This window comes from Chionomys nivalis, chromosome 10 (assembly GCF_950005125.1).
Source record: "Chionomys nivalis chromosome 10, mChiNiv1.1, whole genome shotgun sequence".
Taxonomy (NCBI): domain Eukaryota; kingdom Metazoa; phylum Chordata; class Mammalia; order Rodentia; family Cricetidae; genus Chionomys; species Chionomys nivalis.
Genome location: NC_080095.1, coordinates 67,394,627 through 67,420,804, shown reverse-complemented (window position 1 = coordinate 67,420,804; position 26,178 = coordinate 67,394,627). Strand labels below are relative to the sequence as shown.

The following is a 26,178-nucleotide window of genomic DNA, read 5'->3' as shown; positions in this document are numbered from 1 at the left end:
ATACATTTACAATGTCTAATCTATCTGTATTTGGCAACTCTGTCTTTTTAGACCTCAAAACATTTTCTTAGGTAAACAGATTAAGCTGAATGCTTGCCCTTAGCTTAGGCTTGTCCCACTAGCTCTTCTATCTTAAATTAGCCCATTTATTTTAATCTACATTTTGTTGTGTGGCTCATTACCTCGTCTCCACACTGTCCGTGCCATTTCCTCAACGTCTGGCAGGCAACTCCGTCTTCTTCCCAGAGTCCTCTCCCTGCCCGGAAATCCCACCTGTACCTCTTGCTTAGTTATTGGCCGTTCAGCTCTTTATTACACCAATCACAGCAGTGTATCTCTTAAAGTCTACAAATATCCTACAACAAACATACTATAATTTGTGGACAGCCACAGACTACAGAAAGAAACCTTATTTCAACAACAAATCCTTAAATTTTTTTAAGAACTCCCTGGAGCGATTCTGCTGCCTAAGAACTATAAACTATAGAACAAAAAAAAGAATTATATGTATTTTAATTCATTTTGAAAGGTGTTTCTCATCTAAAACTTTCTTTTTTTAAAAGTTTCTTTATATACCCTAGGTTGAGTTCACTTTGTGATCAGACCGACTTTGAACTAGCAGCATTCCTACTACCTCAGCCTCACAATTACTCAGGTTACAGGCTTATATCATATGCCCTGCCCCAAATTACTTTTCATCATGTAAGTTTCTTTGTAGCAGTACCATTAAAAAACAGACTGATCCATAGAGCAGGCTCCTCCCCTATAATGATTATCAGAATAAACCTGTTTTAAAGTGTCTCTCTAGAGCTGCTATAAGATCTTGCCTTTTTCCTGTATTAGATTACTAGCACCATATCTTGTGGTTTCAGAATTAAATTACCTGCCTCATTCACTTTGGGCCTAGAAATACACTTTTGAGCTTATGCCAGATAATCTACCTTATTTTGCTTCCTTTTTTTAACCCGCCAAATTTAGTGAAATATTCAGGTTTTCTAAGACCAAGTTAGACTTTACTTTTTTTCTCTCCCCAACCTCAAGTGGGGATGTAATTAAATTACCTCAGTTATCTCAGAGTTTAAATTGGTTTTGAATGGCCAATAATCAAAATGTAATTTCTTAAGAGTGAATTATTACAATACTTAAGACTAACTTGCAAGGCTAAATTACTTCTTGTTTTGACTGCCTGTTCTTAACTACCCAGTAGCTGCTTCCCAAATCACCACACAGAAGCTTATTTTAATTATAAATGCTCAGTCAATAGCTTAGGCTTATTACTAACTACCTCTTACATTTTAAGTTAATCCACATTTATGATCTGTCACGTGGTGGTACCTTTATTAGCATAGCATTTTTATCTCCTGTTCCCTCTGCATCTGGCTGGGGACTCCTGACTCTGCCCTTCTTTCAATCATCCTTAGTTTGGTCACCCTGCCTATACTTCCTTCCTGGCTACTGGCCAATCATCGTTTTATTAAAGCAGTTTGAGTGACAAATCTTTACAGTGTAGAAGAGGATTATTCCACAGAACTAGCTAGACAGTTTACTTTAAAAATTATTTTTAATTTTATGTATGTGTGTATGTTTGTGTGCCCATACATGTATAGGCATGTGCGTTTATGTACCGGTACTCGTGAAGCCAGAGACATAAGATCCTTGTGGATGGGTGCTGGAAACCAAACTCAGTCCTCTTCAGGAGCAGTATATTCTCTTAACCACTGAAGCATCTCTTCAGTCCCAGATATGTTACGCTTAAAAAAAAAGACTCTTCAATGTTGCAGACTACGAGTTCTTTACCTCTTCATTTCTGTTCATATTGTTATATTCTAGGCATTGCTGTTGACCAAAGGTGCAGCTTGTTTGGCAACTGTTATTTCTATAAACAGACAACCCCCCCCCAAAAAAAAAAAGTTTTGCTTCAGATTTAAGTTTTCCATTCAAATTGTAATGCAGCAACTAGTTTGTAGCTTGAAAAAGACCTTACTTCTAAGAAAAAAAGAACTTAGCCACTTACCTCTATCTGGCTTTAAGTATAGTTTCTGCTACTTCCTTGTCAGAGCTCTGTTTTGGTGATGGTCAGTTAGATAATAAGATTATAGACTATTTAACTAGGTGAGTTAGGTTTTGAATCAGAACACTTTAATACCCTGTGGTAATTAGTCTGTACTTACCAAGAGTTGTGTATTCTCTTTCCTACTAGGACGTGTTAGTGACTGAGGGTTTGAAAGTTGGATTTCATGAGCTCTGGCAGTTTGCTGGGTGAAAGGACTAAAATATCCAAGAAGTCCAGTGTAGAGAATAAGACAAGAATGGGGAAAATGAGAGATGATTTTGGGCATTAGGGGTGATGTACTGTGCTTACTCTTCTGGCACTTGCTCCCCTTTGCTGACTAGAAAGGATGTTTTGTCCTCTGTGTAAGTCAGCAACAGTACTTACCAACTAGATGAATAAATTTGTGTCGGGATGTGTGTGTGGTATTATTTATTTTTATTTGTTTTGTTTATACCAGGGAAAATAAAAAAATTGTACATGAAGTTAGACTGAAAGAATCTAAGGTCAATAAAAATGCTCTAACATTCTCTTTTCGTGTTTGAAGATTTTATCGTCCCATATTTTAGAAATTCCCAACTGGGTGCTTGTAGCAGAATCGTCTATGGATATAACATCTAATCCAGAAAGGTTGAGTTAGTATCTCCTCATTAGTTGGATTTCAGACAGTGTTCAATGTGGTTTTAATATGTTTACTTCCTGGAAAGAATCCATTTTCTCTCTGATGTTAGATTTTGAAAATTCTTGTTTAATTTTTCTAAAGATATTTTTGTGTATCTTTAGAAAATTTATGTTAAAATTAAAGCAGGGTGAGAGAAGAATGATAGCATTAACGGTTTATAATGAATCAAGCATAATTTGTTCTTACAAATAAAAGTTTATACAGAATCACAACTTACCTCAAAGGGTAAATAAAATTGGCAGACCACATATAAAACAAGGAGGGTATTAGTTATTCCTGTTAGTCCTTTGTGTTAGCTTTGAAAATTATTTTTTTCTAATCTCTTGCTATTTAATTTTTCCAATCTCTTATTTATCCAGTCTTATTTACAAAGAGACCATTTTCTTCTAGTCAGCTATTTTTTTTTCCTGTTCATTTTTGTCCCCATTGTTCAGTTTGCATCTAGCAGAGTTTATCAGGGCAAACATTACTGGGCATTTGGATTGGATGTAACTTTTAAATACTTCTTTTGGTCCAAAGTATTTATGTACATTGCTTGGAAATATTCTGGAGAAGATAAACGTTAATAGTTTTAATGTAAATATGTTTTCTTGTAGCAGAAAAAGAAAACTAAGACCTTCAATCCACCAACACGTAGAAATTGGGAAAGTAATTACTTTGGGATGCCCCTCCAGGATCTGGTTACAGCGGAGAAGCCTATACCACTATTTGTTGAAAAATGTGTGGAATTTATTGAAGACACAGGTAGGCTAAAAGAATCAATACGTGGGATTTGATTTATGCTCACATTTTTGCTGCAGTAACAGTTTGTTGAATGTTTGTGATATGTTAAAGCATAGTTGAGCGTTATAGTTCCCATTATTGTCATCTTAGTCACCCTGAAGGCAGTCTGATACTTATTTATTGTTAATCAGTGGTGATTTTGAAGATCTTTTTGAACATAATAAGTATGTTGAAAGTTAAAATGTTAAGCTTAACCTAATTCTGTAATTTATAACAGCTTCATTGGTATAATATTAAGAGATTACATTTATGATTTTTAAAAATATTTTCAACCTAATAATATTTATATTGCGTATTTTACATAAGGATAATTTTCTTTTAAATTAAAGCCATAATTATAAATTTATAAATGACAGTTCATTATGTGTGTGATTCGCTATTTATTCAGCAGTCCTAACTTGATGTTATCTTATATGGTTTAAGGACTATATAGATATCTTCACAGTTCTAAAAACAAGTTTGCATTTTTTTTTGCTGTAATATAGATCATTAAAACTGAAAAAAATGAGAGTTGGACTAGTAAGAGTTGGGAAATAGATTTTTTAAAAAAATGTGCTTTGAGTGTATTTTATTTACTGGTTTTGAGACAGGGTCTTACTTTGTAGCTATGGAACTGTGTAGACCGGTCTTCAACTCACACAAAAATTCTGCTGCCTCTACCTCCTGAGTGCTAAGATTAAAGGCATTTGCCAACATGCTTGACAATTGAGCATATTTTTTAAATGAATCCAAGTGATTTAATGAAATAAAATTATAAGAAAAGATTAAAAACACAAGCTACATCATGTTTAGCCTTATTTGCTTGTAGTGCTTTTTCTGATCTAACTTTTTTATGCTAGTAAAGCTATGTCTTATCTAAATAATCATGATTAGTTTTGCTCATGGGTGCCCTACCCTTTAGTACAATTATCACTTTATTTGTGTGCGTACTGATTTGTCTATTTGATGAGGAATGGTGACTTCTGGTTTTAGTAAGGGTTAGAATATGGTAAAATACTGTTATTCACTAATCATGATTGAAATAAGATGTGTCTTCTTTCAGTTAATATATGTTAATTTTTAGAGTCTGCATTTGATGTAAAATTATTCTTTCTTTCCTTCAACAAAGACTTAAGAAATGAGTTTTGGACAAATTTCATGTCTGACTTTAAGACAGGAAAAACAAATGCAAAGATTTTTCTAATACTAGCTCTCTGCTTTGGACTTAACTGGCTTCTCATTAATATCCGGATCTTCTGTTCGGTTCCTGTCTGTTTTTATGCCAATACCAGGCTGTTTTTAGTACTGTAGCTCTCTAGTAGAGTTTGAAGTCAGAGATTGTGATGCCTCCACAAGTTCTTTGATTGTACAGGATTGTTTTGGCTATCCTGGGTTTTTTGCTTTTCCATATGAAGTTGAGTACCGTTCTTTCAAGGTCTTTGAAGAATTTTGCTGGGATTTTGATGGGCATTGCATTGAATCTGTAGATCGCTTTTGGTAAGATTGCCATTTTTACTATGTTAATTCTACCTACCCAAGAGCATGGGAGATCTTTCCACTTTCTTCAAGTTCTTTCTTCAAAAATTTAAAGTTCTTGTCATGCAAGTCTTCCACTTGTTTGGTTAGAGTTACTCCAAGATATTTTATGCTATTTGTGGCTATTGTGAAGGGTGATTTCTTCCCCAACCCTTTTACCAGCTGTGCACAGGTGGGCTACTGATTTTTTTATTTCAAGTTAATCTTGTATCCTGCTACATTACTGAAAGTATGAGTTGTAGAAGTTCCTTGGTAGAATTTTTGGGGTTGCTTATGTAAACTATCATATCAGCAGATAGTGAGAGTTTGACTTCTTCTTTTCCGATTTGTATCCCCTTGATCTCCTTTTGGTGTCTTATTGCTCTTGCTAAGACCTCAAGAACCATATTGAATAGATATGGAGAGAGTGGACAACCGTCTTGTTCCTGATTTCAGTGGGATCGCTGGGAGTTTCTCTCCATTTAGTTTGATGTTGGCTGTTGGCTTGCTGTATATTCCCTTTATTATGTATAGTTATGTTCCTTGTATCCCTGCTCTCTCCAAGACCTTTATCATGAAGGGTTGTTGTATTTTGTTGAAAGCTTTTTCGACATCTAATGAGATGATCATGTGGTTTTTATTTTTCAGTTTGTTTCTATGATGGATTGTATTGACAGATTTTTGTTGCCTGGAAGGATGGCCCAACCATTAAAGGCTAGGCTCACAACCTATATATGTCTTTACTTACATTTTTGAACTTTAAAAACCATTACAAGAATTATTCGCCAGGATCCATTCAGGGATCTTCCATTATAGTTTTTGGTATGCTTCTCTTACACTTCTTTAAAATAGCTTCTTAGCTTATGTCTTCTTTCATGCCATGTATACTTTTGTTTTTGTTTTTTTTTTCCGGGGGAGCATTTTTTTGTTTTGTTTTTCTATTTGTTTGCTTTTTGGTTTGTTTTGGTTTGGTTTAGATTCATAGTTTTTTGGAGAAATGTTCCTAAATTTATTTGTATAATTTATGATGAGAGTCAGGTTCAGTATTTTTAATTGGAGTTTTTTGTAGAGCTGAAGAATCCTCTATATCACACAGTAGGTGGTAATAATGTTGAACAGTCTTCTATATGTTAGAAGCTTGCTCCTTAGTATGGCAGTGTTGAGAAGTAGTGTGGACCTTTAAGAGATGCTGAGAAGTCCTTAGATCATTTACTAAGGTGATTAAGATAGTTTTTGAGAGAAGGTTATAAAAGCCTGAGATTGGCACCTCCAGCTGACTTCCTTTCTGTTAATATTATATTTATACTGTAATGATGCAGCTAAGAACTGATGTTCGCACTAAAATAAACTTCTTATAAAGTTAAATGTCCTTGACTCTTTTATTATAGTAACAAAAGGCTAATATATCTGTGCTGTAATTTAATAATTTAAATTTATGTGAACTTGAATAACTTTCATTATGCTGACCTTATTATAATATTATAAAAAACAAACATTTTTTTTCCTTTTGGGGTTACTTTATAAATTGATATAATTGTACAGAATTGCTGTTTTATACTTGATAATCAGATTATGTGTATTTGTAACACCTTGTTTTCTTTTGTCAAACATTTGAGTTCATATAGATATGTCATTCTACTTTGTTCTCATTCCCCTTCCACTGAGGAACATCCACTGTTTACAATAGCCACAAATAACAAAAATGCCTTGGGGTAACTGTAACCGAACAATTCAAGGACTTGTATGATAAGAACTTTAAATCTTTGAAGAAAGAATTCTAAGAAGACGTTAGAAAATGGAAAGATCCTCCATGCTCTTAGATAAGTAGCATCAACGTAGTAAAAATGACAATCTCACTAAAAGCAATCTACAATAAAGGAACTTCTGGAAGCATTACCATCCTTGACTTCAAACTCTACTACAGAGCTACAGTATGATAACAACTTGGTATTAGCATAAAAACAGACAAGTGGACCAATGGAATCGACTCAGAGTCCCAGATATCAATCCACACACGAGTTCTTATCTTTTGACAAAGATTGTAAAATGGAAAAAAGAAAGTATCTTTAACAAATGGTGCTGGCATAATTGGATCTCAGCATGTGGAAAAGTGAAAATAGACCCATGTATGTTGCCATGCGCAAAACTCAAGTCCAAGTGGATCAAAAACCTCAACATAAAACCAGCCACACTAAACCTCATAGAAAAGAAATTGGGAAGTATCCTTGAATGCATTGGCACAGGAGACCACTTCCTAAATATAACTCCAGTAGCACAGACACGGAGAGCAACAGTCAATAAATGGGACCTCCTGAAACTAACAAAACTGTAAATGAAAGGACATAGTCCACAAGACAATATAACAGCCTATAAAATGGGAAAAGATCTTCACCAACCCCACGTCTGACAGAGGACTCATCTCCAAAATATACAAAGAACTCAAGAAACTAGACAGCAAAATACCAAATGATAAAATTGAAAACTGGGTACAGATCTAAAACAGAGACCTCTCAACAGAGGAATCTGAAAAAATGGCCCGAAAGACACTTAAGAAAATGCTCAACATCTTTAATCATCAGAGAAATGTAAATCAAAGCAACTCTGAAATACCATCTTACACCTTTCAGAATGGCCAAGATCAAAAACATTGATAACAGCTTATGCTCCATTGCTGGTGGGAGTGCAAACTCGTACAGCTGCTTTGGAAATCAGCATGGTCTTTTCTCAGAAAATTAGAAATCAATCTACCTCAAGCTCCAGCAATACCACTTTTGAATATATACCCAAAGAATGCTCAATCATACCGTAAGGACATTTGCTCACCTGTGTTCATATCATGTTATTCATAATAGAACCTGGAAACAACCTAGATGTTCCTCAGCTGAAGAATGGGTAAAGAAAATGTACATTTGCACAATGGAGTACTACTCAGTGGTAAAGAATAATGACATCTTAAAATTTGCAAGCAAATGGATGGAACTCATCCTGAGTGAGGTATCCAGCCTGAGAAAGGCAAATATAATATGTACTCACTTAAAAGCAAATATTAGACATAAAGCAAAGGGTAACTAGCCTACAGTCCATAGCCTAGACAACAAAGAGGACCCTAAGACATACATGACTCCATTTAGGAAGGAGAAAAATACAAGATCTCTATAAATTGGGTGCATGTAGGACAGGGAGAGGGTGGAAGGGGAAAGATAAGGAAGGAAGGGGAATGGGGAAAATATTTATAGCTCAATAAAAATAATTTTAAAAAAGAAAATATCAGTTATTCCATAAAGAATAGTCTAAAAATCACCAATGATTCCATAAAGATAAGTTTTCTGTATGCTTATCTAATATATGATACACATTAAACATTTACAACTTTTTCAAAAAGGAAAGCTAAACTTACTGTTTTTTAGTATTTGTCATACAAAATCAGTTTTTTAATGAGACATGACACTCATTGTAATTGCTTTTATGGTTTATCCAGTCACATTAGGATATGTCGATAATTTTAGTTGCCTCTTAATTCTGAGTATAAGTCTTCAAATGCCCAGTATTTTTTGGTAGTTTTCATTTTATGTCAAATGTACAGAAAATTGCTCTCCAGGTCCCAAGGATAGAGACCTTGTAGAGAGAAGAAACCATTCATCCACATCATTTGGAGGCATTGCAAGAAGATATCTTTTATGCATTGTATAGGACATACTAGTGATTTTAACTTGTTTATCAATTGACTAAGGAATTTATTTTTACTGAGTTAATCATGTGTCTTTAATAAGTCCTCTTATTTTTAATAATTTTTGTTCTTTGAAATTTTCACATATTTATATAGTATGTTTTGATCATATTCATCCACCACTATCTCCCTCTAAACTCCCATTCATGAACCCTGCCCTGACTTACAACTTTTCATGTTTTTTTAATGTTATTGATAACCCCCAATATCAGTTGGTTCTTCCCATATTCGTGTGAGAATTCGTGGAACCACCTACTTGAGCATGGCCAGCCAACCAGAGAAAATTCCCAAAATAGTCACCTGTAGTCCATGTAGGAGCCATTGCCTGCCTCAGCTATGCTGCTGAGGGAGAATGGGACTTTGGAGTCCCCTGCCCCCTCCCTATGTGCATGCTGGAATTTTGATTGGCTTGCTCATGCGCAGTTAACTATAGCTACTTTGATTTGGTGTATTCAACAGCCATGTCTTATCCAGAAGTCAGCTCCTCCCCCATTTACTGGCTCTTAAATTCTTTCTGCCTCTTCTACTGTGATGTTCCCTGAGCTTTGGGGATAGGAGAGGTTGATATAGGTGAACACTCAGTTGAGATGGCTTGTACATGACAAAATTAAGATGTAATTCCCCAATCCAACTCCTTTTGATTTTGCTAGTTTATAATAATGGCACTTGAGTTTCCCAGTTGTCCATGTTGAGGTATCTTTTAAATGTAACTTGAAAGAAATGGGTTATATAAGGCCATTTTCATACATGTACATAGCATACTTGAGCAATTCTCCCTCATTTCCCACTGCCCTTTTCTTTCTTGCCTCTTCTTTATCTAACTTTTCCTCCCTTGTGCCTATACGATTAATGGGTGATTCTTAACTTTTTTCTGCAGCTTTCGTTCTATGTCAGTTTTTATTACATTGTATTACAATCTGTTAAATTACATATGTATTAGTTCTTATCTAGTTGTTTCTTCACTCTTTATAAATGTTGTGTATTGGGCCAGGTGTGGTTACATTTTAATCCCAGCACTTAAGAGACAGAAGCAGTTGTATTTCTGTGAGTTCAGACTAACCAAGGCTGAAATGTCATATAGCCTAGTACTTGAAGCTTTCCTTTTACTGTGGGTGTATATTTATATATGCATATATAAATTTCAATCTTTCAATGTTGAATGCACAGAAAAAATGTGTTTTCTGAGTCAGAATATTTTGTTTAATGTCTTTCCAGTTCTCTGCAAATGGTTGCATTTTTCTTTGCCTCTGAATTCCGTTTGTATGTGTACATACCACATTTTCTGTATTCATTCATCTGATGATAGACATCTAAACTAGTTCAATGTCCTGGCTCTTATAAGTAGTGTAGCAATAAACACAGTTTAACTGCTGTTTGAGACTGCTTAAGTTCAATCTCAGAAGGCAAACTATCAGGAATTGCAGGTTACAAACTGGTGGCAGGCACTAACACTATATTCACATATGGTGTTTCTTCATTGGGGAAAACAGTTTTCTTCATTATTTTTTACTAATAACTAGGGTCTACCTAAGTAATTGATTCTAATCTCATCTGACTGTGAATGAGTGTTTGGTTTGGGGTGTGCGTGTGTGTTTTCATTCGTATGTACTCGAGCTCATGTGTGGGTGTAGAGATCCAAAGTTAATGTCTAGTAGCTTCCTCAGTTACTCTCTGCCTTATTTATTGAAGCAGGATCTCTTACTGAACCCACACTTTGTCAGTTGTCTTATCCAACTAGTCAGCCTGCCCTAGAAATTCAAGTTCTCCCTCAAATACTAGGATTATGGGCTGCTGCTACACCTGCTTTGTCCTGGGGATCTGAACTCCGGTCCCCAGAATTGCATGCCAAGCACTTTATCCACTGAACCATTTTCACAGCCTCTGATTGTGGGAGTGTTCAGGATTTGCTTATGGTTCCTTTATATTTTAAGGACATGAGTTACATAGAGCACAGTATACTGATCTTACAAATACAGTTGTATTCATTTTTGACAAATATATATGTCTGTCAGATTATAAAACAATCATCTTTTGTCCTTTCATAACTGATTTTCTAGCCATTGCAAGCAATTTGTTGTAATACAGGTAAGAATCCCTTGTTACAGGATGTTATTTATATAAATTGAATATATTTCTTTGGTTCTGCCTTCCTTCATTGAGACAGATTTTTGCTGTTAAACCTAGATTGGCCTTAACCTCATGACCTTCCTACCTCAGTTTTCCAAGGGCTATAATTATAGGCATGTACCACCACATCAGACACAATCTGGTTTCTTTCACATACCTGAATTCTTACGAGACTAATTCATGTTGATTGTGTCAGTGATAACTCATAGTTTTTATGGATATGACCATGTCATCTTAAATTTTCTAATAGTAAATTTTTATTCATTTTATCTTCACAGATTTCTGAGAGTTAAATTTTTTCCAATAGAATACTTTGTAAAGCATAAAGTATGTGTAGTAACCAGACAGAAAAATAACAAGTCGCCCTATACAAAGGCCCTGACATACTGCTCTGGGCATGATACTCAACAGGAATCAATTTTCTAATATTTCTGTAAATTATGATCACATTTGACTGGTCACTAAGGATTTAGAGTTAAGCAAATTCTTTGTTATGGATATATGTGTTTATAAAAAACATTTTTTAATTTCTTAGGATTATGTACTGAAGGACTGTACCGTGTAAGTGGAAATAAAACTGATCAAGACAACATTCAAAAGCAGTTTGATCAAGGTACTATAATTGTAAAATAAAATTGTCTTACTGTTTTTCTTATTAGAATTTTATGGTAAGAAACTTTTATTTGAAACTTCTTATAGAAATGGATATGGAGAAGAAAGCATTTAAAGGTGTGACATATGGTAAACATACGGTAGTTGCCACAGTGCAGGACTAGAACTGGGAGAGATCTGTCTTCATACTAACAAGAAAGGACTGATCCTGGCATGGTGGCGCACACCTTTATTCCCAGCTCTCAAGAGGCAGAGGCAGGAGGATCTTTATGACTTCAAGAACAGCCAAGACTGCATAGTAAAATATTGTATCCAAAACAAAACAGGAAGGAAAGAAAGAAAGAAAATGTTGAATCTTTTATAGTCTTCTTAGGAAGATGGGTATTAGGAAATTAGAAGAGGAAGTTGGAAATATCAAACTTTAAAAATACATTTAGAATAAAAGATTGGAGACAGTTAAAACAGTTGCTCTAAAAAATACAGCATTGCATCTGTATTTTGATGTGTGAAGGCTAGAAAACAAGAAAGAACTTTTTATTGACAAGAAAAATAACAGAATTGATAGTCTATCATAGGCAATAAAATTTATAGGTCTTATTTAGAAATGAGAATCTTTTATGCAGTGAGACTGATTAATGTAAAGCAAACATTTTGAGGTAAGCTATGATACATAATGGACAATGGATAGTTTTACCCTATTTATATTTTTAATCTAATAAACTGTTTACAAATAAAAGAATAACAGAATCTAAAAAGCCAGTGCCAGAATTAAAATGGCAATAAATTTACTTACGTTAGATTAGCAACAGATATGTCAAAAATGGGACTATGTAAAAATGCTTTTTTAATGTAGCAGATAACTAATACTTAGAAGCAAATTTAAAAGTGAGACTGTACTAGTAAGGAATTCCATGTGAGATCAAAGATAAAACTTTAAAACTGAAAATCAAATTACTAGAAATAAATTAATATTTTTATAGTCTTTGACTGGAAAATGCCTAAATTTGGTAAAGAATCTAGAAAGTATAAATGAATAACAATTTAGGCTGCCTAAAAATGTAAAGATTGTGTGTGAGAATATAAGAACAAAATCTTCAAGAGACTGTAGAGTGACCTATGCAGATTAATCTCTTAGTATATATTTGAAAATATACTCAGCCTCTACCATTGACAAATTTTTATTTTAAGATTGCATTTATTATTAGTTAAAAAGATTGTTGGTAATGTTGGCAAACATTTTGTATACCTGTTGTGGGTACATTTTTGAGAGGCAGTTTGTGAATATTAAAATTCAGATTCCTTTGTTTTAGAAATTTCACTTCAAGGAGTTTGTATTCCAAAATCCTTTGCATGTGCTTGTTAAAGGCATTTGTTGCAGTATTTGTGATTTTAAGGAGAGAAGAGAGAACTGCCCATGTGTCATTTGTATATTGTAGTGAGGTAGAGTAATTATGTTTGTTAAAATGCCAGAACATTACTTATTGAGTTGTATGTTCCTGTGTAAAAATATGCCGTGTTGCCAAAAGTACTCTACCATATTTTTAAGAAATATTAGAGAAACTATTTTATAATGTCAAATTGGTGCAATTCCACTTTCAGTGAGGAGGGCAGAGTAGTAGTTGGGGCTCTTGGATTCAATTTAGTGGTTTTATTTTTTAATCTTACCACTAACTGTCTATGCCTCAGACAAGTTAATCTTTCTAGTTCAAAAATTTTTCAGCACACAGTAGAGATGAAAGAATAAATATAAGGCTAATGAGATAATGCTTGTCCAGTAAGATGTGTAAATGGGTCGTGTTTTCTGTAAGTGATTCATAAAAGGGCTCAAAGGAAGCCTGCTATAAAATATAATAATGATTGCCTCTAAGTCATGGGATAATTTTTTTCTACTCTGTATTTTCACACTTAGGTGACTTGTTAATATCAAATAAGTCTATGGTATACCTTTTACATGTTCTTGTTCTTTAAATCAGCTCTTTACTGAAAACCTGTTTACTTAAAACATTACAAAGTAGAGTTTAAAGGTCCAAATTAGAATTGTTATACATAATTTGTATTCTTTGTCTTTCTGTTTTCTTACGATCTTAAAATAGTCTGTGTATAAGCAAGAAATTAAAAAAAATAGTATTATTAAAATTCTGTAATTCACTGTATGCTGATATATACTATACAGTATTTGTGAATACCATGCTTTTTGCATGGGGTTGTCTTTCTCTGATCTGTAGAGTTTGCTGGCCTGTGAGGAAAAGTAATTAATGAGAAGTATTTTTTGGCAGAAAGGTGTTTGTTGAGTTTACCTCTGCAATAAGTTAAAATTTCATTATATAAATTAAATTTTGATTCTGTCTTATAGATCATAATATCAATCTGGTGTCAATGGAAGTCACAGTAAATGCTGTAGCTGGAGCTCTCAAGGCTTTCTTTGCTGATCTGCCAGACCCTTTGATTCCATATTCACTCCACCCAGAGCTATTGGAAGCAGCAAGTAAGCATAAACTTCGTTTTGCGGGTGTGGTGGTGGTGGTTTTTGAATATTGATTACCAGAGTAAACTATGAAATTGAAATTTTAGTTAAAATCTCACTTTATTGAAAATACATCTTAAAGGTACCCTCCAAATTTAAATAAAGTCAGGGGCCCCTTAGGGATATTTGTTTTTAGCTATTCCCACAGATAATGAGGGACAGAGGGAGAGTGCACTTTGAGGGCAGAAGAGGATATTGAGAGTCCTGTTTTAATACTCTCTACCTTATTCCCTGGATCCTCTCTCTCTCTGGATCCTCTGGTCTCCTCTTTTCCCCACAGTCCTGGGTCACATAAAGCGGTACATGGTCCTGCTTTTTCCATCGGTGGTAGAATCTGCACTTGATTGCATAGCACTTCCTAGATGAGTTAAATGCTCATGGAAGATCTGGAAAATGGATCCTAAGGTCTATTTGAACATGAAAAAAACCTAGTGCTTAATTTGCATTAATAGCCAAAATTAATGTAATTTCTAAATTATTCCTTTTAGTATAAGTCTTCAAGTTCTTTTAAGTTGGATTACTTCTTTAGTTTTATTTTAAAAGTTCTCAGTTTTTTTTTTTTTTTTTTTTTTTTTTAGTTAAAATACAGTTCTGAGCCAGCAAGATAGCTCCTTAAGTAAAGGTTATTGCAGTCTGAGTTTGATCCCCAAACACGTGGTGAAAGGAGAAAAACCACTTCAGGAAGTTGTCCTCTGGCCTGTGTCACATGGACTGTGATGTCACATGCACTCGCCTTCCTCTGTCCCACCTCTACACACATAAATAAGTGAAGAAGTGTAGAAAAGAAAAATAATTTAAAAGAGGTGTGAAGAGATAGCTTATCAGATAAGAGCACTTCCTGCTCTTGTAGGGGACCTGAGTTCAGTTTCCAGCACCCATGCAAGGAGGCTGACATCCAGCTGTAACTCGAGCTCCAGGTGTTCCACCCCTCTTCTTCACTACTGGGTGCCTGCAGTTGTACAGCACATCCCTCCCGACACAGACATCACACAAACAGTAAAAAAACATAAAAGTCTTGAAAATAAAATCTCTTCTTAAAAGTTTTAAGAAAAATAAACTTCTAATATATTGTCACAAGGTATAAAGTTGTCTTTACATATTTCCAGGTGTTATCTCTTGGTCATAAACACTAGCCTTAGAACTACTCAGAAGATTTATTTTAAAGACCTAGTTTAGAAGTAAATTTGACAAAAGAATTTTTAGTACTTGAAAATTCTACCATTATGTAAAGTAAGAGAACAGAAAATAAATCTCTTATCTCCCATTTATTGCTGTACTGTGTTTTAGTTATCCTGTTTTATAATTCATAAACTTGGAAAATAACTACATTAAATATGCTACTAGTAAGGGAAATATTTTGTTAAAAGGAGATTATAATTAAGTGTAGTATAGGTTATTATGAATTCAGGGCTACCTTGTGCCTATCTCGTGCCTATCTCTGGTTTTGGAAGTCTTTTGAACCTGAGGGGCATATTTTTATCGAAAGAAAAACTTGGTGACACATTAAAATTAGAAAGTTCATATTTCACAAATTTCATTGCAAGATATCCAGTGCTTATTTATTAGTGTTATATGTTACTGCTTTTGTTGTTGAGCTGTAATTGTATACATAAAGACAGCAATTCTCAGTCTGTACATGAATATTTAAAAGACTAACATGCCTATACATAATTACGTAATTCTAACTGTACCTGTAATCATGTATATAGAAGTATAATATGCTTCAAACAGAGTCTTAATTTTTGTAGTAAATATTAACTGGAAATTTGTATTAGATATTTGGAAGTTTATTCATTTCATACAATGATTTCTCTTTTACAGAAATCCCAGATAAAACAGAACGTCTTCATGCCTTGAAAGAAATTGTTAAGAAATTTCATCCTGTAAACTATGATGTATTCAGATATGTTATAACACATCTAAACAGGTACTTACAAATAAAGTGCACATTATGTTTTATACCTATAACCTTTATATGCTGGGTAATAATAATTTCTGTTTAAGGGGACTATAGACTAAACATAAGGTTCTGTTCAGGTCTTTTGTAATGGTTGTCTATATTATCTAATTCATATCTAGAAAATTTTATGATTACTATTTTGCACATATAATCAGTGTTTGTTTAGTTACTATAGTAGGAATTAAACCCAGGGCCCTCCACATGCTGAATAAGCACCCTACCACTGAACTTTATACCCAGCCCAACAATATATTTTTTTCTCAGTTTTCTTTAGTATTGTTCTCTTGTGTGAAATCTTAGAATTGTAGTTAAAAAATGGCAATAACCAAACTAACCAAATCAACATATTCAGAGTTGGAAAAGTTGGAATTTGAAGAGGGAACTTATGTGGTTCATTCACCTGTGTATTGTACTGTATTGTAAGTTTGTATTCCATATGTGGAAATTTTACCACAAACTGTCCTATTATCCAAAATATAAGACACTAATTTTTGTATTTATAACTCTAAATATGTTACAGTTGGAATTTACGTTCAGTAACAGTGGTCTGGGCAGGAGTGGGAGGAATCAACTTCCTCCTCCCCAGAATTCTCCTGTTCTCATTACATCATTTCTACTTCCTGTCTGGTTTTCCCACCTATATTTCCTACCTGGCCAATCAGCGTTTATTTATAACATGATTGACAGAATACAGACAATTCTCCCGTACCACATAAATTCTTACCAAAAGTGTATTCAAACATTTTTAGTAGCAATTTAAAGTATTCTATAGGGTTGTGGTATGGCTTACTGGCAGAACATTCATTCGCCTAGCATCTGGGAAGTCCTGGGTTTGATCCCTACCACCAGAAAATAAACTGCAATAATAGTAGGGCCCAGATGAAATCTATTCTAATCTATTCTTCTTAGGAGAACCTATTCACAATGTTTCAAGTTTTGTTATTACTGTCAGTGTGTGATATAAAATTAAACTAGCTTTATAACTCTTCCAAGTCCACCTTCTAAAAAAATAACCAAAACTTTCAACTTGATACATAATATTATTTATTGTTTACTATTATAAATGGTATAATATCCCCTTTTAAAAAATGATTATTGGTTAATATTGTTAGTATTTTGTTAACATGGAAGCTGTAAACCTCATTGAATATAGAGAATGGCAATATCTTGTGAATATACCAGATTGAATTAAAAATTGGATTTGATTTTAAAGATTTTGAAAAAAGGACAGGGCAGAGCATATTCAAAAAATCATAGTACTAGCACACCTTCAAATTATCTTAGGTGCTGTATTCTGGAAGTGTTTTTGACTGTGTACAATAGTAAACAGCACAGGCAAAAGCATGTTATAGATGCATGAAGAACACAAAGAGAGGGGGCTCGTTTGAACTGACCAAAATAAGGATGGAGAAAGTCAAGAGATAGAGAAACAATACCAGGTTAGATCAAACAGTACTGTTCCCATTATGATTCCTGGACTAACTTTAGTCTTTATAACGATAGGAAGTTTGTTTCGTAATATATATATATAAATCCTTTTTTTTTTTTTTTTTTTTTTTTACGATATGTACTATTCTTTTTTGCTAGGAGACCACACTCCTTTATGGAGAAAGCATTGTATGGTAGAGGTTTTTTTGTGGTCCTGAGAAATACTAGAGATAGAGCAGAAGCTGTTCAGACTTTAGTTTTAAAAGGAGCAGTCTACTGCACAGTTCTAGTTTTCTGGTATTGCTCTGGTAAATGCCATGGTCAGAAGTAACTCAAGGAAAGAAAGGGTTTATTTGACTTATGCTTCTCAGGTATCTTGAAGCTGAAGGCAATCCAGGAGCTGAAGCAGAAACCATGCTGGCGTGTTCCCTAACTCCTGCTCAGCTAACTTTTTTGTACAGCCCAGCACTTTTTGCCTAGCGATAGAGCCACCCACAGTGGGCTAGCCCCTACTACATGAATCTTTTCAACAAGAATATAGCCTACAGACACGCCAATGGGCCAATCTGAGACAGTGCCGCATGTGTTCCTGGTGCCTGTGGTGGTCATAAGTGGGCAACAGTTGCCCTGGAACTGGAGTTCCAGATAGTTCTGGACTACAGTGTGGGTGCTGGGGTCTTAACTCCAGTTCTTTGCAAGAGCAACTCATGCTGTTAACTGCTGAGCTATCTCTTCAGCCCCAAAGACTTTTCAAGATGAAAGTAGTCCCCTCTCTTCAGGACGGACTCTGAACTGATTAGTGCTGCAGTTCTAAGTGGTTATACTTCCTTTGTGCATAAGCAGCACTTATGCTGTGTTACACTGTTAATAGCAGCTATCGAGGAATATCAATTTGTGGCATATTTTAACATGCTGCCAGTAGTTTGAAAGTGTGGTGCCTAAGACAGCAGCCATCTGAGTATTTATTAGGAATGCATGTTATTAGGCTCCACCACAGACATAATAAATCACAAACTTAAGATAGTCACCAGCATTTTATCTTTGAACAAGCTCTCCCAAAGGTTCTGACAAATGCTTATAGCCACTGTTGTAACTCAGTTTCCCTTTCTTCCTGCCGTTCTTCCCACATTCATTACCTTTGACTTAACTTTAACCTTGTCCATGAAGCGTTCCCTGGTCACCCTAATTTCCAACAGATAAAGTACCTTCAGGTAGACTCCATCTTATGTTTGTAACTTTGTGTGTAGTTCCAGAGCCTAGCACTCCACTGCTACATAGAAATACCACACTGTACATACTAGCCACCTATTGCTTACTAACAAATGGTAGGCTTTACTCTGACTGTTCGATTGAGTCTCTTTTTAACTGCAAATAGTGACTTTTTCATAACAGAACACAGTGTTAGGCTACATATTTTACTTTAGGTAAGTGATTCCTATGTCTGGGAGTTTCCTTTGGTTTGTGTTTTTTGTTTATTTTCTTTTTTTAATCTTGAAGATTTTCTTGTTATGCTACAGACTTCTAGACAGTTTTTCTTCTGTAGCTTAGGCTAACCTGGGATCCATTATGCTACTACTTCAGCTTCCTGAGAACTGGGCTTACAGATGTGTACTACGGTGCCCAGTTTGATGTGTTTCTTTACGTGTAAAATAAGAGGGTTGAATACAGTATTACACTTAGTGTAATAATTTATAGTTTATAGTCTACGGTTTGCTTTTTACATGTCTTGCTTCCTACAGATGGTGGTAAGCAAGGATTGCTTGCTCAGATATTTAAAGGGCTGGGTAAAAATAATTTTAAACTCTGTGACTACTTGTAACTTGCTGCTAAATTGTGATAAATTTTAAAGTGGAATTTGTTGAATGTTGTCTTTAAGATAAAATTCTAACGGTGTACAAAATAATGTTTTTAAAGAACTGCTCCTAGTGTGCTAGAAGCTAACTTTCTTGAAATTTAAAAATATTCTTGGCTGGATAGGTTATTTTAAGTATTCCAAAGATGGTTTAAATGAGAAGACATACCCTGAGTTTTGGGTTTCTCTGTTTAGCCCTGGCTGTCCTGGAACTCACACTATAGATCAGGCTGGCTGGCCTCAAACTTAGAAATCTGCCTGCTTCTGCCTCCAGGGTGCTGGATTAAAGGTGTACGCCACCACCACCTGGCCCTGATTGATTTCTTAATCTCCCACAGTAGTCTAAAAATTTGGGTCCACAGTTAGAACCCGCTGTTTTGAATGGTGTTTTTCAAACTGAAAAGACTTCCTGTGTAAACCTTTAAGCCCTGGGTGAAGCATATTTTAGACTATCTGACCTTCTCACAGGAGTATACATTCATTGCTCTCGTTTTAGAATATAGTTGAATAGATAATGCTAAGAAAAAAATTTTAACTTGAAGATAAATTAGCCTAAATGGTAAGCTAGCTTTGGGATTCTGTAATTTCACTGAGTTCTGATTTCTCTTTTTTCCTCGTTTCATAATTTCAGGGTTAGTCAGCAAAATAAAATCAACCTAATGACAGCAGACAACTTATCCATCTGCTTTTGGCCGACTTTGATGAGACCTGATTTTGAAAATCGGGAGTTTCTGTCTACCACTAAAATCCATCAATCTGTCGTTGAAACATTTATTCAACAGTGTCAGTTTTTCTTTTACAATGGAGAAATTGTAGAAACTACGAACCCTGTGGCTCCTCCCCCACCCACAAATCCAGGACAATTGGTGGAGTCAATGGTACCACTTCAGTTGCCACCACCATTGCAACCGCAGCTCATTCAACCACAATTGCAGACAGATCCTCTTGGTATTATATAAACAGAATGTGATTGCAAATGGCCTGAAATTGGACAAAAGCAAATCTAGACATGCATGTTTCAGGGTTTAGTAGTATATTTCATGTTTCATACAGATAATCCACATTCAAAATGACAAGACATTTTCTCTTTGAACTATGTGGTATTCCCTGTTAACTTACATTACAAATCTAAAAACGTGGTAAGCATGACTGGAGAGGTTTAATTTTTATAAACAAAAAATAGTTATAAAAATGCAAAGCTGCTGCTGCATGCAACCTTATTGCAATCAGTATATCATTCCTGTGGCGATTTTTGTCACATTATATTGTGAATAAAATTTTTCTATAGAAATTAAATGATTTAAAACTCATATATGAAATGTTTAATGCTTTCAGCCTGCTTTATGGCTGGTTTTGTTATTTGATGTGCTAATTTGGGAACTTAATTAACATTCAAGCAGTCTGTATAGATAACTAAAGCCCAGTTAAGTATTTTATAATTTCAGGCTGCTATGCCATGCTTGGGATGTTGTTTGAAAGAAAGAAAAAAAATACATGTAACATATTTCACATTTCTGCACCTTCATCTTCTAAGTAAATCTATGGATGATTTGATGAGGAGTGAATGAACCTGTTTCTTGTACTCACATACCAAGGACACACTTGTGGTTAAAGTGAGTTGATAATGTGGTGTTAAGGATGGCTGTCACCAACTCATTTCTTTATGATCTCTAATGAAAAATACATTTTGTATACGGTTAATTCTGTAAACAGATGCATGTTCAAAAGATCTATGATGGTCTTGTAATCTTAATCTAATATATTTTAGATATTTTAATTTTTCCCTCTTGGGAAATACATTTAGTATAGTGTAGAAAAATACTTCATGACATTTTCATATAAGGTTATATAACTTTTCATACATAAACATGAAATTTGTTGTAGAAAATTCTTTAAACCAAACATTTAATCTAGGACTTCAATTTAATCTGTTCCTTGAATCTATTTTTATGTGGCCCTTGAGAATATATCCCAAAAAATCCATTGCTAATACAGCAATAAAAATACTTTGGGTACTGACAGACTTCTTGGAGTATGTATATATAAAATCACAAACATGTATTCATATTCTTTCTGTGATATGTTGTTCTGCAGTCCAGAATGGCTTTTGCATCATTTTTTAAACCAGTTTTCCCCTTTGATGTTGGTACCAGAGTTGCTATAAATGACTGCTGCTTTAGGGGTTAAATATTTTGTTAGTGGAGATACAACCAGAACACTAAATTATGATAAAACTTTCTGATTGGATAATAGGTAGATTTAGTTGGGCTATATTCAAAATTATTTTATCAAAACCGTATCATTTGTTTTACTGGAAAAAGGAAAATGGTTTGTTTTTACTGCTGCGTCATATTTTGTGTAGTAAAGACAAAAAATTCTTTGGCCAATATTGTAATCTTTATATTTCACCGTTAAGGTTTCCTTATTTGTATTATAGTAAATCAATGATTTTGAGATTCAAGGCTCCTAAGAGTTTGATTTGCTCCATTTTGTCTTAAAATAAATATTCTTTCCCAATTGTTATATCTTAGGTATTATCCTTCCAATTTCAACCAAGATGTCAACATGAACCAGGCTACTGTTGAAGTACATGTATATTATAAATTATCTTATTTGTGTTATACTCTTACATGTTATTATCTTTTCTAAGAGAACAAAGTCCCTATTATTCCTATTGCAAAGCACACAGGAATTAAGAAAGTACAGTAATTTTTAAAAAAGAATATCCGGTAAATGTAGTATTCTTAACTTGTTCTATATTACTTATACCTATGTCTATATAGCTTTAATTTATAGCTGTCAGTTTAACATTGGCATGTCTGGCAAAGAAAATTAAACTTTAAGAGTTTTATAAACTGTTTCTAGGTTGCTAAAGAATTTATTTTTCTACTATAAATGGTATAGACAAAGCATCGACTATGTACAGGAAAAAAGCCTGAATATTTCTATTGGAAGTAGGCTTAAAAGAGAATTTTCAGAACTGTTCATATCTTTGGTTCATTCTGTCCTAACTTTACTATTGTAATATGTGAGTTCCAATTTATTTAAGCTATTCTCTTTTATAATGTGTTAATTTAACATTCGTTTACACTTTGAACTATTTTTGTTACTAAAATTAGCATTTATAAGTTTCCACATTAACCACCTTAAAACCTTTCCCAGAACTGATCTCTCCCTTTTCTGTGCATTCTCTCATTGACCTGACACACTGCATAGTGAATCACTAATATTCTCCATCTAGTTCATTTTACTAGTAGGTTACAGATACTGAAAATTAAAGTGCGGTTTAAAGCTCAGTCTGTGACACTGACTTGTGTTTGTTTTTGGCCAAGGGTATAGATGTGTTTTAAAACCCTAGAAAAGCAATTCTAAGGGAGTAACATAATGAATCCTTTGTTACTTTTAATTCACTGGAACGTTTCACTGTTTAGGAATAAACATATACGCATGTGTATATGAGACTTAATGGGTTAAAAGAATTAGTAGATAGTCTTACAATTATGGGTCACCATTAAGACATTTCACAATATTAAAAAATTACATGTATACATGTTGCCATTGTTTTATTTAAAATTGAGTGCTTATTCTGATATCAGGCTCAATAGTATTTAGATAAACAATATAAAGAAGCATAGAGAGGTCTGTTTCAGACTTTGAGTAGATTTTTTTTTAAATAAGTCGAATTCTGTCAATAAGCACTTGTCAGGGTATACAGATACCATCTGAACAAAATTCCAGGTACACTCCATTTGTTTAAAGTGATATTTTTAGTAGTACTTCCCGCCCTAACATTTACAGTGTAAATACTGTAGGTAACAGCCATCTAACTTAGCCAAATCAGCAGCTCTTATTTTCCATATTATATGTAAATACTAAAGACTTTTGGTTTTTGTTTTATTTTGAGGTACTAAAATTTAGTTCCTAATATCTCTTAGCTGTAAACAAAGGGGACATATGAAATAAAAACTTAGGCCTTAGCTTCCATGGTTATTTTTACTTTTTTTTATAGAGTAATAATTGTGATGCTTTTTGTCAACTGAATATAAATATGTGTAAATATAATTTTTAAAAATCAAAAGTGGTTTGTTTCTTTCTATAGTTAATATAATTTTATGCTTTACTCAGATGATGTACAGTAATTTCAGTATCCGTAAAGGTCCAGTTTAGTGAATGCTCTGAATAAAACATTTAAGGAGCTATGCAAGAAGTTTAAGTTAAAGTTTCATGTTTTTACCACTTTATTGATAAAAATCAACCAATTTTAGGTTAAATAGAAATGTTTAAAATTTTATATTAGTAAAAATTTTACTGGATGGTTTTATTATTGGACTTTCCTTATACCATGAAAGGAAATCAAAAACTCATTCTGGGTATATGAACATAAGTTTTTAAAAATAGCAGGGACTGAGTATACGTGGCTCAGTTGATAGAGTGCTTGCTTAACTTGCATGAAGACCTGGATTCAGCCTCCAGCACTACATAAACCAAGCCTGCTGACACATACCTACAGTCCTAGCACACAGAAGATAGAGGCAGACGAATCAGAAGTTTGGAATCCTCCTTCACTTCATTGTGAGTTTGAACACAGCCTGGAACACACTAGACCCTGCCTTCCAAATAAATAAATAAATAGGACAACAAGATAAAGCATACACATGAATCTGGAGTTTGAGAGGCATTCTTTGAAACCACTGGAAATATTTTTAAACCTGTTCTAAACAGGGCAGTGGTGGCACACGCCTTTTGTAGTGGGGAGCTGCGGGCCTGCTTTTCATCCTGCCCGGCTCCTGCCCGGCTAGCTTTATACCCGAAATAATTACACGGAAACTGTATTCTTTTAAGCACTGCCTGGCCCATTATATCTAGCCTCTTGGCTAATTCTCACATATTAATTTAGCCCATTTCTAATCATCTGTGTAGTACCCCAAGGTGTGCTTACCGGGAAGATTCTAGCCTACGTCCATCCTGGGTCAGAGCTTCATCGCATCTGCTCTGGAGAGGAGAGCATGGCGTCTGTCTCTCAGAGGAGCTGCCCTGCATCTGAGCTCACTTCCTCTTCCTCCCAGCATTCTGTTCTGTCTACTCCACCCACCTAAGGGATGGCCTATCAAATGGGCTAAGGCAGTTTGTTTATTGACAAATGACCTTCCTCCATCAGCCTTTAATCCCAGCACTCTGGAGGCAGAGGCTGGTGGGTCTCTGAGTAAGAGGCTATGTGAGTTCCAGGGTAGCCAGGACTGTTAATATACCTTCCTCAAAAGTTTTTTTTTTTTTTTTTTAAAAAAACTGTTCTAGTTATAAAACAACTCTTAATATTGGAAAATGGATGTTTTGCTTTCTTTTCATGGTTTAAAAATAGCATAATCCCAACTTCATGTGTATGTATTGTTGAATTCTGTAGATTTGGTGAGTTCTCTTTGATCTGATTTTTTGTGTCTGTCTTGCATTTGAATTCTTAGCCTTTCCCCATTACCAAATATCTAAAGATAAAAGTTACCAGATATCTGAAGATAAAAGTATTAATTATGGAAAACACCATTCTTCAAAACCATTTCCTTGGGTCTCCTGAGATGACTCTGGTTAAGCACATTTACTGCTTTTCCGGAGGACCCAAGTTCAGTTCCTTGCACTCAGATCAGTCTGTTCGATAAACTGTAACTCCAGCTCTAGGGGATCTGTCACCCCCTTCAGTTCTTGACAGGCAACCGCACTCACATGCACATACCCATTCACATAAGATTTAAAAATAAAAACTGCACTAAAAAAATTGAAGATAGCCTCTCTTTATTTTGCCCCGTATTCTTACATCCAGTGATGTGCTGTGTTACAAGTACCAATAGTCTTTATAACGGTTTGAATCTAGCTTTAATGAGCTTGGAGAGATCTTCACTATTTAGTTGACTCACCGTCCTATATGATCATGCCATAGACATATGCTATTGTTACCTTTTTCTGGAGGATGGAGATAGAAGAACTACAGAATTTCATATTCCTGTCTTAGTTGAATGATGTAAAATTAGTTTTCATGAACATTTTAGTGGTAGCCAGAATGATTTTGAAAATCGAGTGAATGTCAGTGAAAGTTAACATTTTTATGTTAAGTATAAAACAAAATTATAGTCCTTGAAATTAATAAAACGTTGAAAGTTTTTGTTTACCAGTTGTTAGAAATGTTAAAGTTTGCAAATATATATTTGTATGTGTATATATGCATATATATTTCATATATACATCTGTAAGTATCTGTCAGAGAATTTGTGGTTGAAAACCCAAATTTGTTAATCCCCATAGTACAGATATTCTGTTCAATTTTATTTTCTTGAAATAGTAAATTGATGTAAGTAATTTAGTAATGACCCTCCTAGGATTACAATTTGGTATTTGTTTTAAAATTTAGTGTTTTAATTTTTCAATTTTATTTTTATATTGTTTTATTTCAATGTAGGTAATAACGATTTAGCAACTGATTCATAAAATCTTTTTAATTATATATCCTCACTAGATCATTTTATTGTGTACTTGAATTGTGAATGCTTTGGTCAGTATTTTCTGAGTCTAAAAATATTTTATTAGTTTTACATTTGGAGCTTAGTTTACTTTTCTCCTGATTCTTGTTAATTTCATTTTGTCCAAATAAATTTAGATGTTCAAGAAGCAGACATAACACTGGTTCCTTAAAATAATCACTAGGTCCAGAATCATTATGTATCGTTCTTATTACTTGTGCAGGACTCCAAATTACTTAAAAACAATCCAAAAGCAAGCTGTCTTCCAGGTTTACTGCTTTAAGATTTTGCCTCTAGACCTCCCTTTTGTGGGCAGTCATTCATGACTGCGGAATTTTTTTTAACTGGAGTATTTTAAGTGAAATTTCTACCAATGTACTTTTAAAATGCAAATTGTTTTATCTAATACTTCATTTACAGAATAACTTGGGTT

At 34.2% G+C, this 26,178-nt stretch overlaps 1 protein-coding gene across 4 annotated transcripts in view; it reads left to right on the top strand.

The window, feature by feature from the left end:
• Positions 1–21,695, top strand: part of Arhgap5 (Rho GTPase activating protein 5) — a 63,273-nt gene extending 41,578 nt beyond the window's left edge. For 3 of the 4 annotated variants that reach the window (XM_057782232.1, XM_057782231.1, XM_057782229.1), the window contains exons 3-7: positions 3,329–3,476; positions 11,399–11,476; positions 13,829–13,960; positions 15,821–15,926; positions 19,871–21,695. In XM_057782232.1, the coding sequence (XP_057638215.1) occupies positions 3,329–3,476; positions 11,399–11,476; positions 13,829–13,960; positions 15,821–15,926; positions 19,871–20,198 (792 nt within the window). In that variant the 3' untranslated portion in view covers positions 20,199–21,695. The remainder of the gene's footprint in view (positions 1–3,328; positions 3,477–11,398; positions 11,477–13,828; positions 13,961–15,820; positions 15,927–19,870) is intronic. The other variant, XM_057782233.1, reaches the window with a different exon arrangement.
• The last annotated feature ends 4,483 nt before the right edge of the window (positions 21,696–26,178 follow it).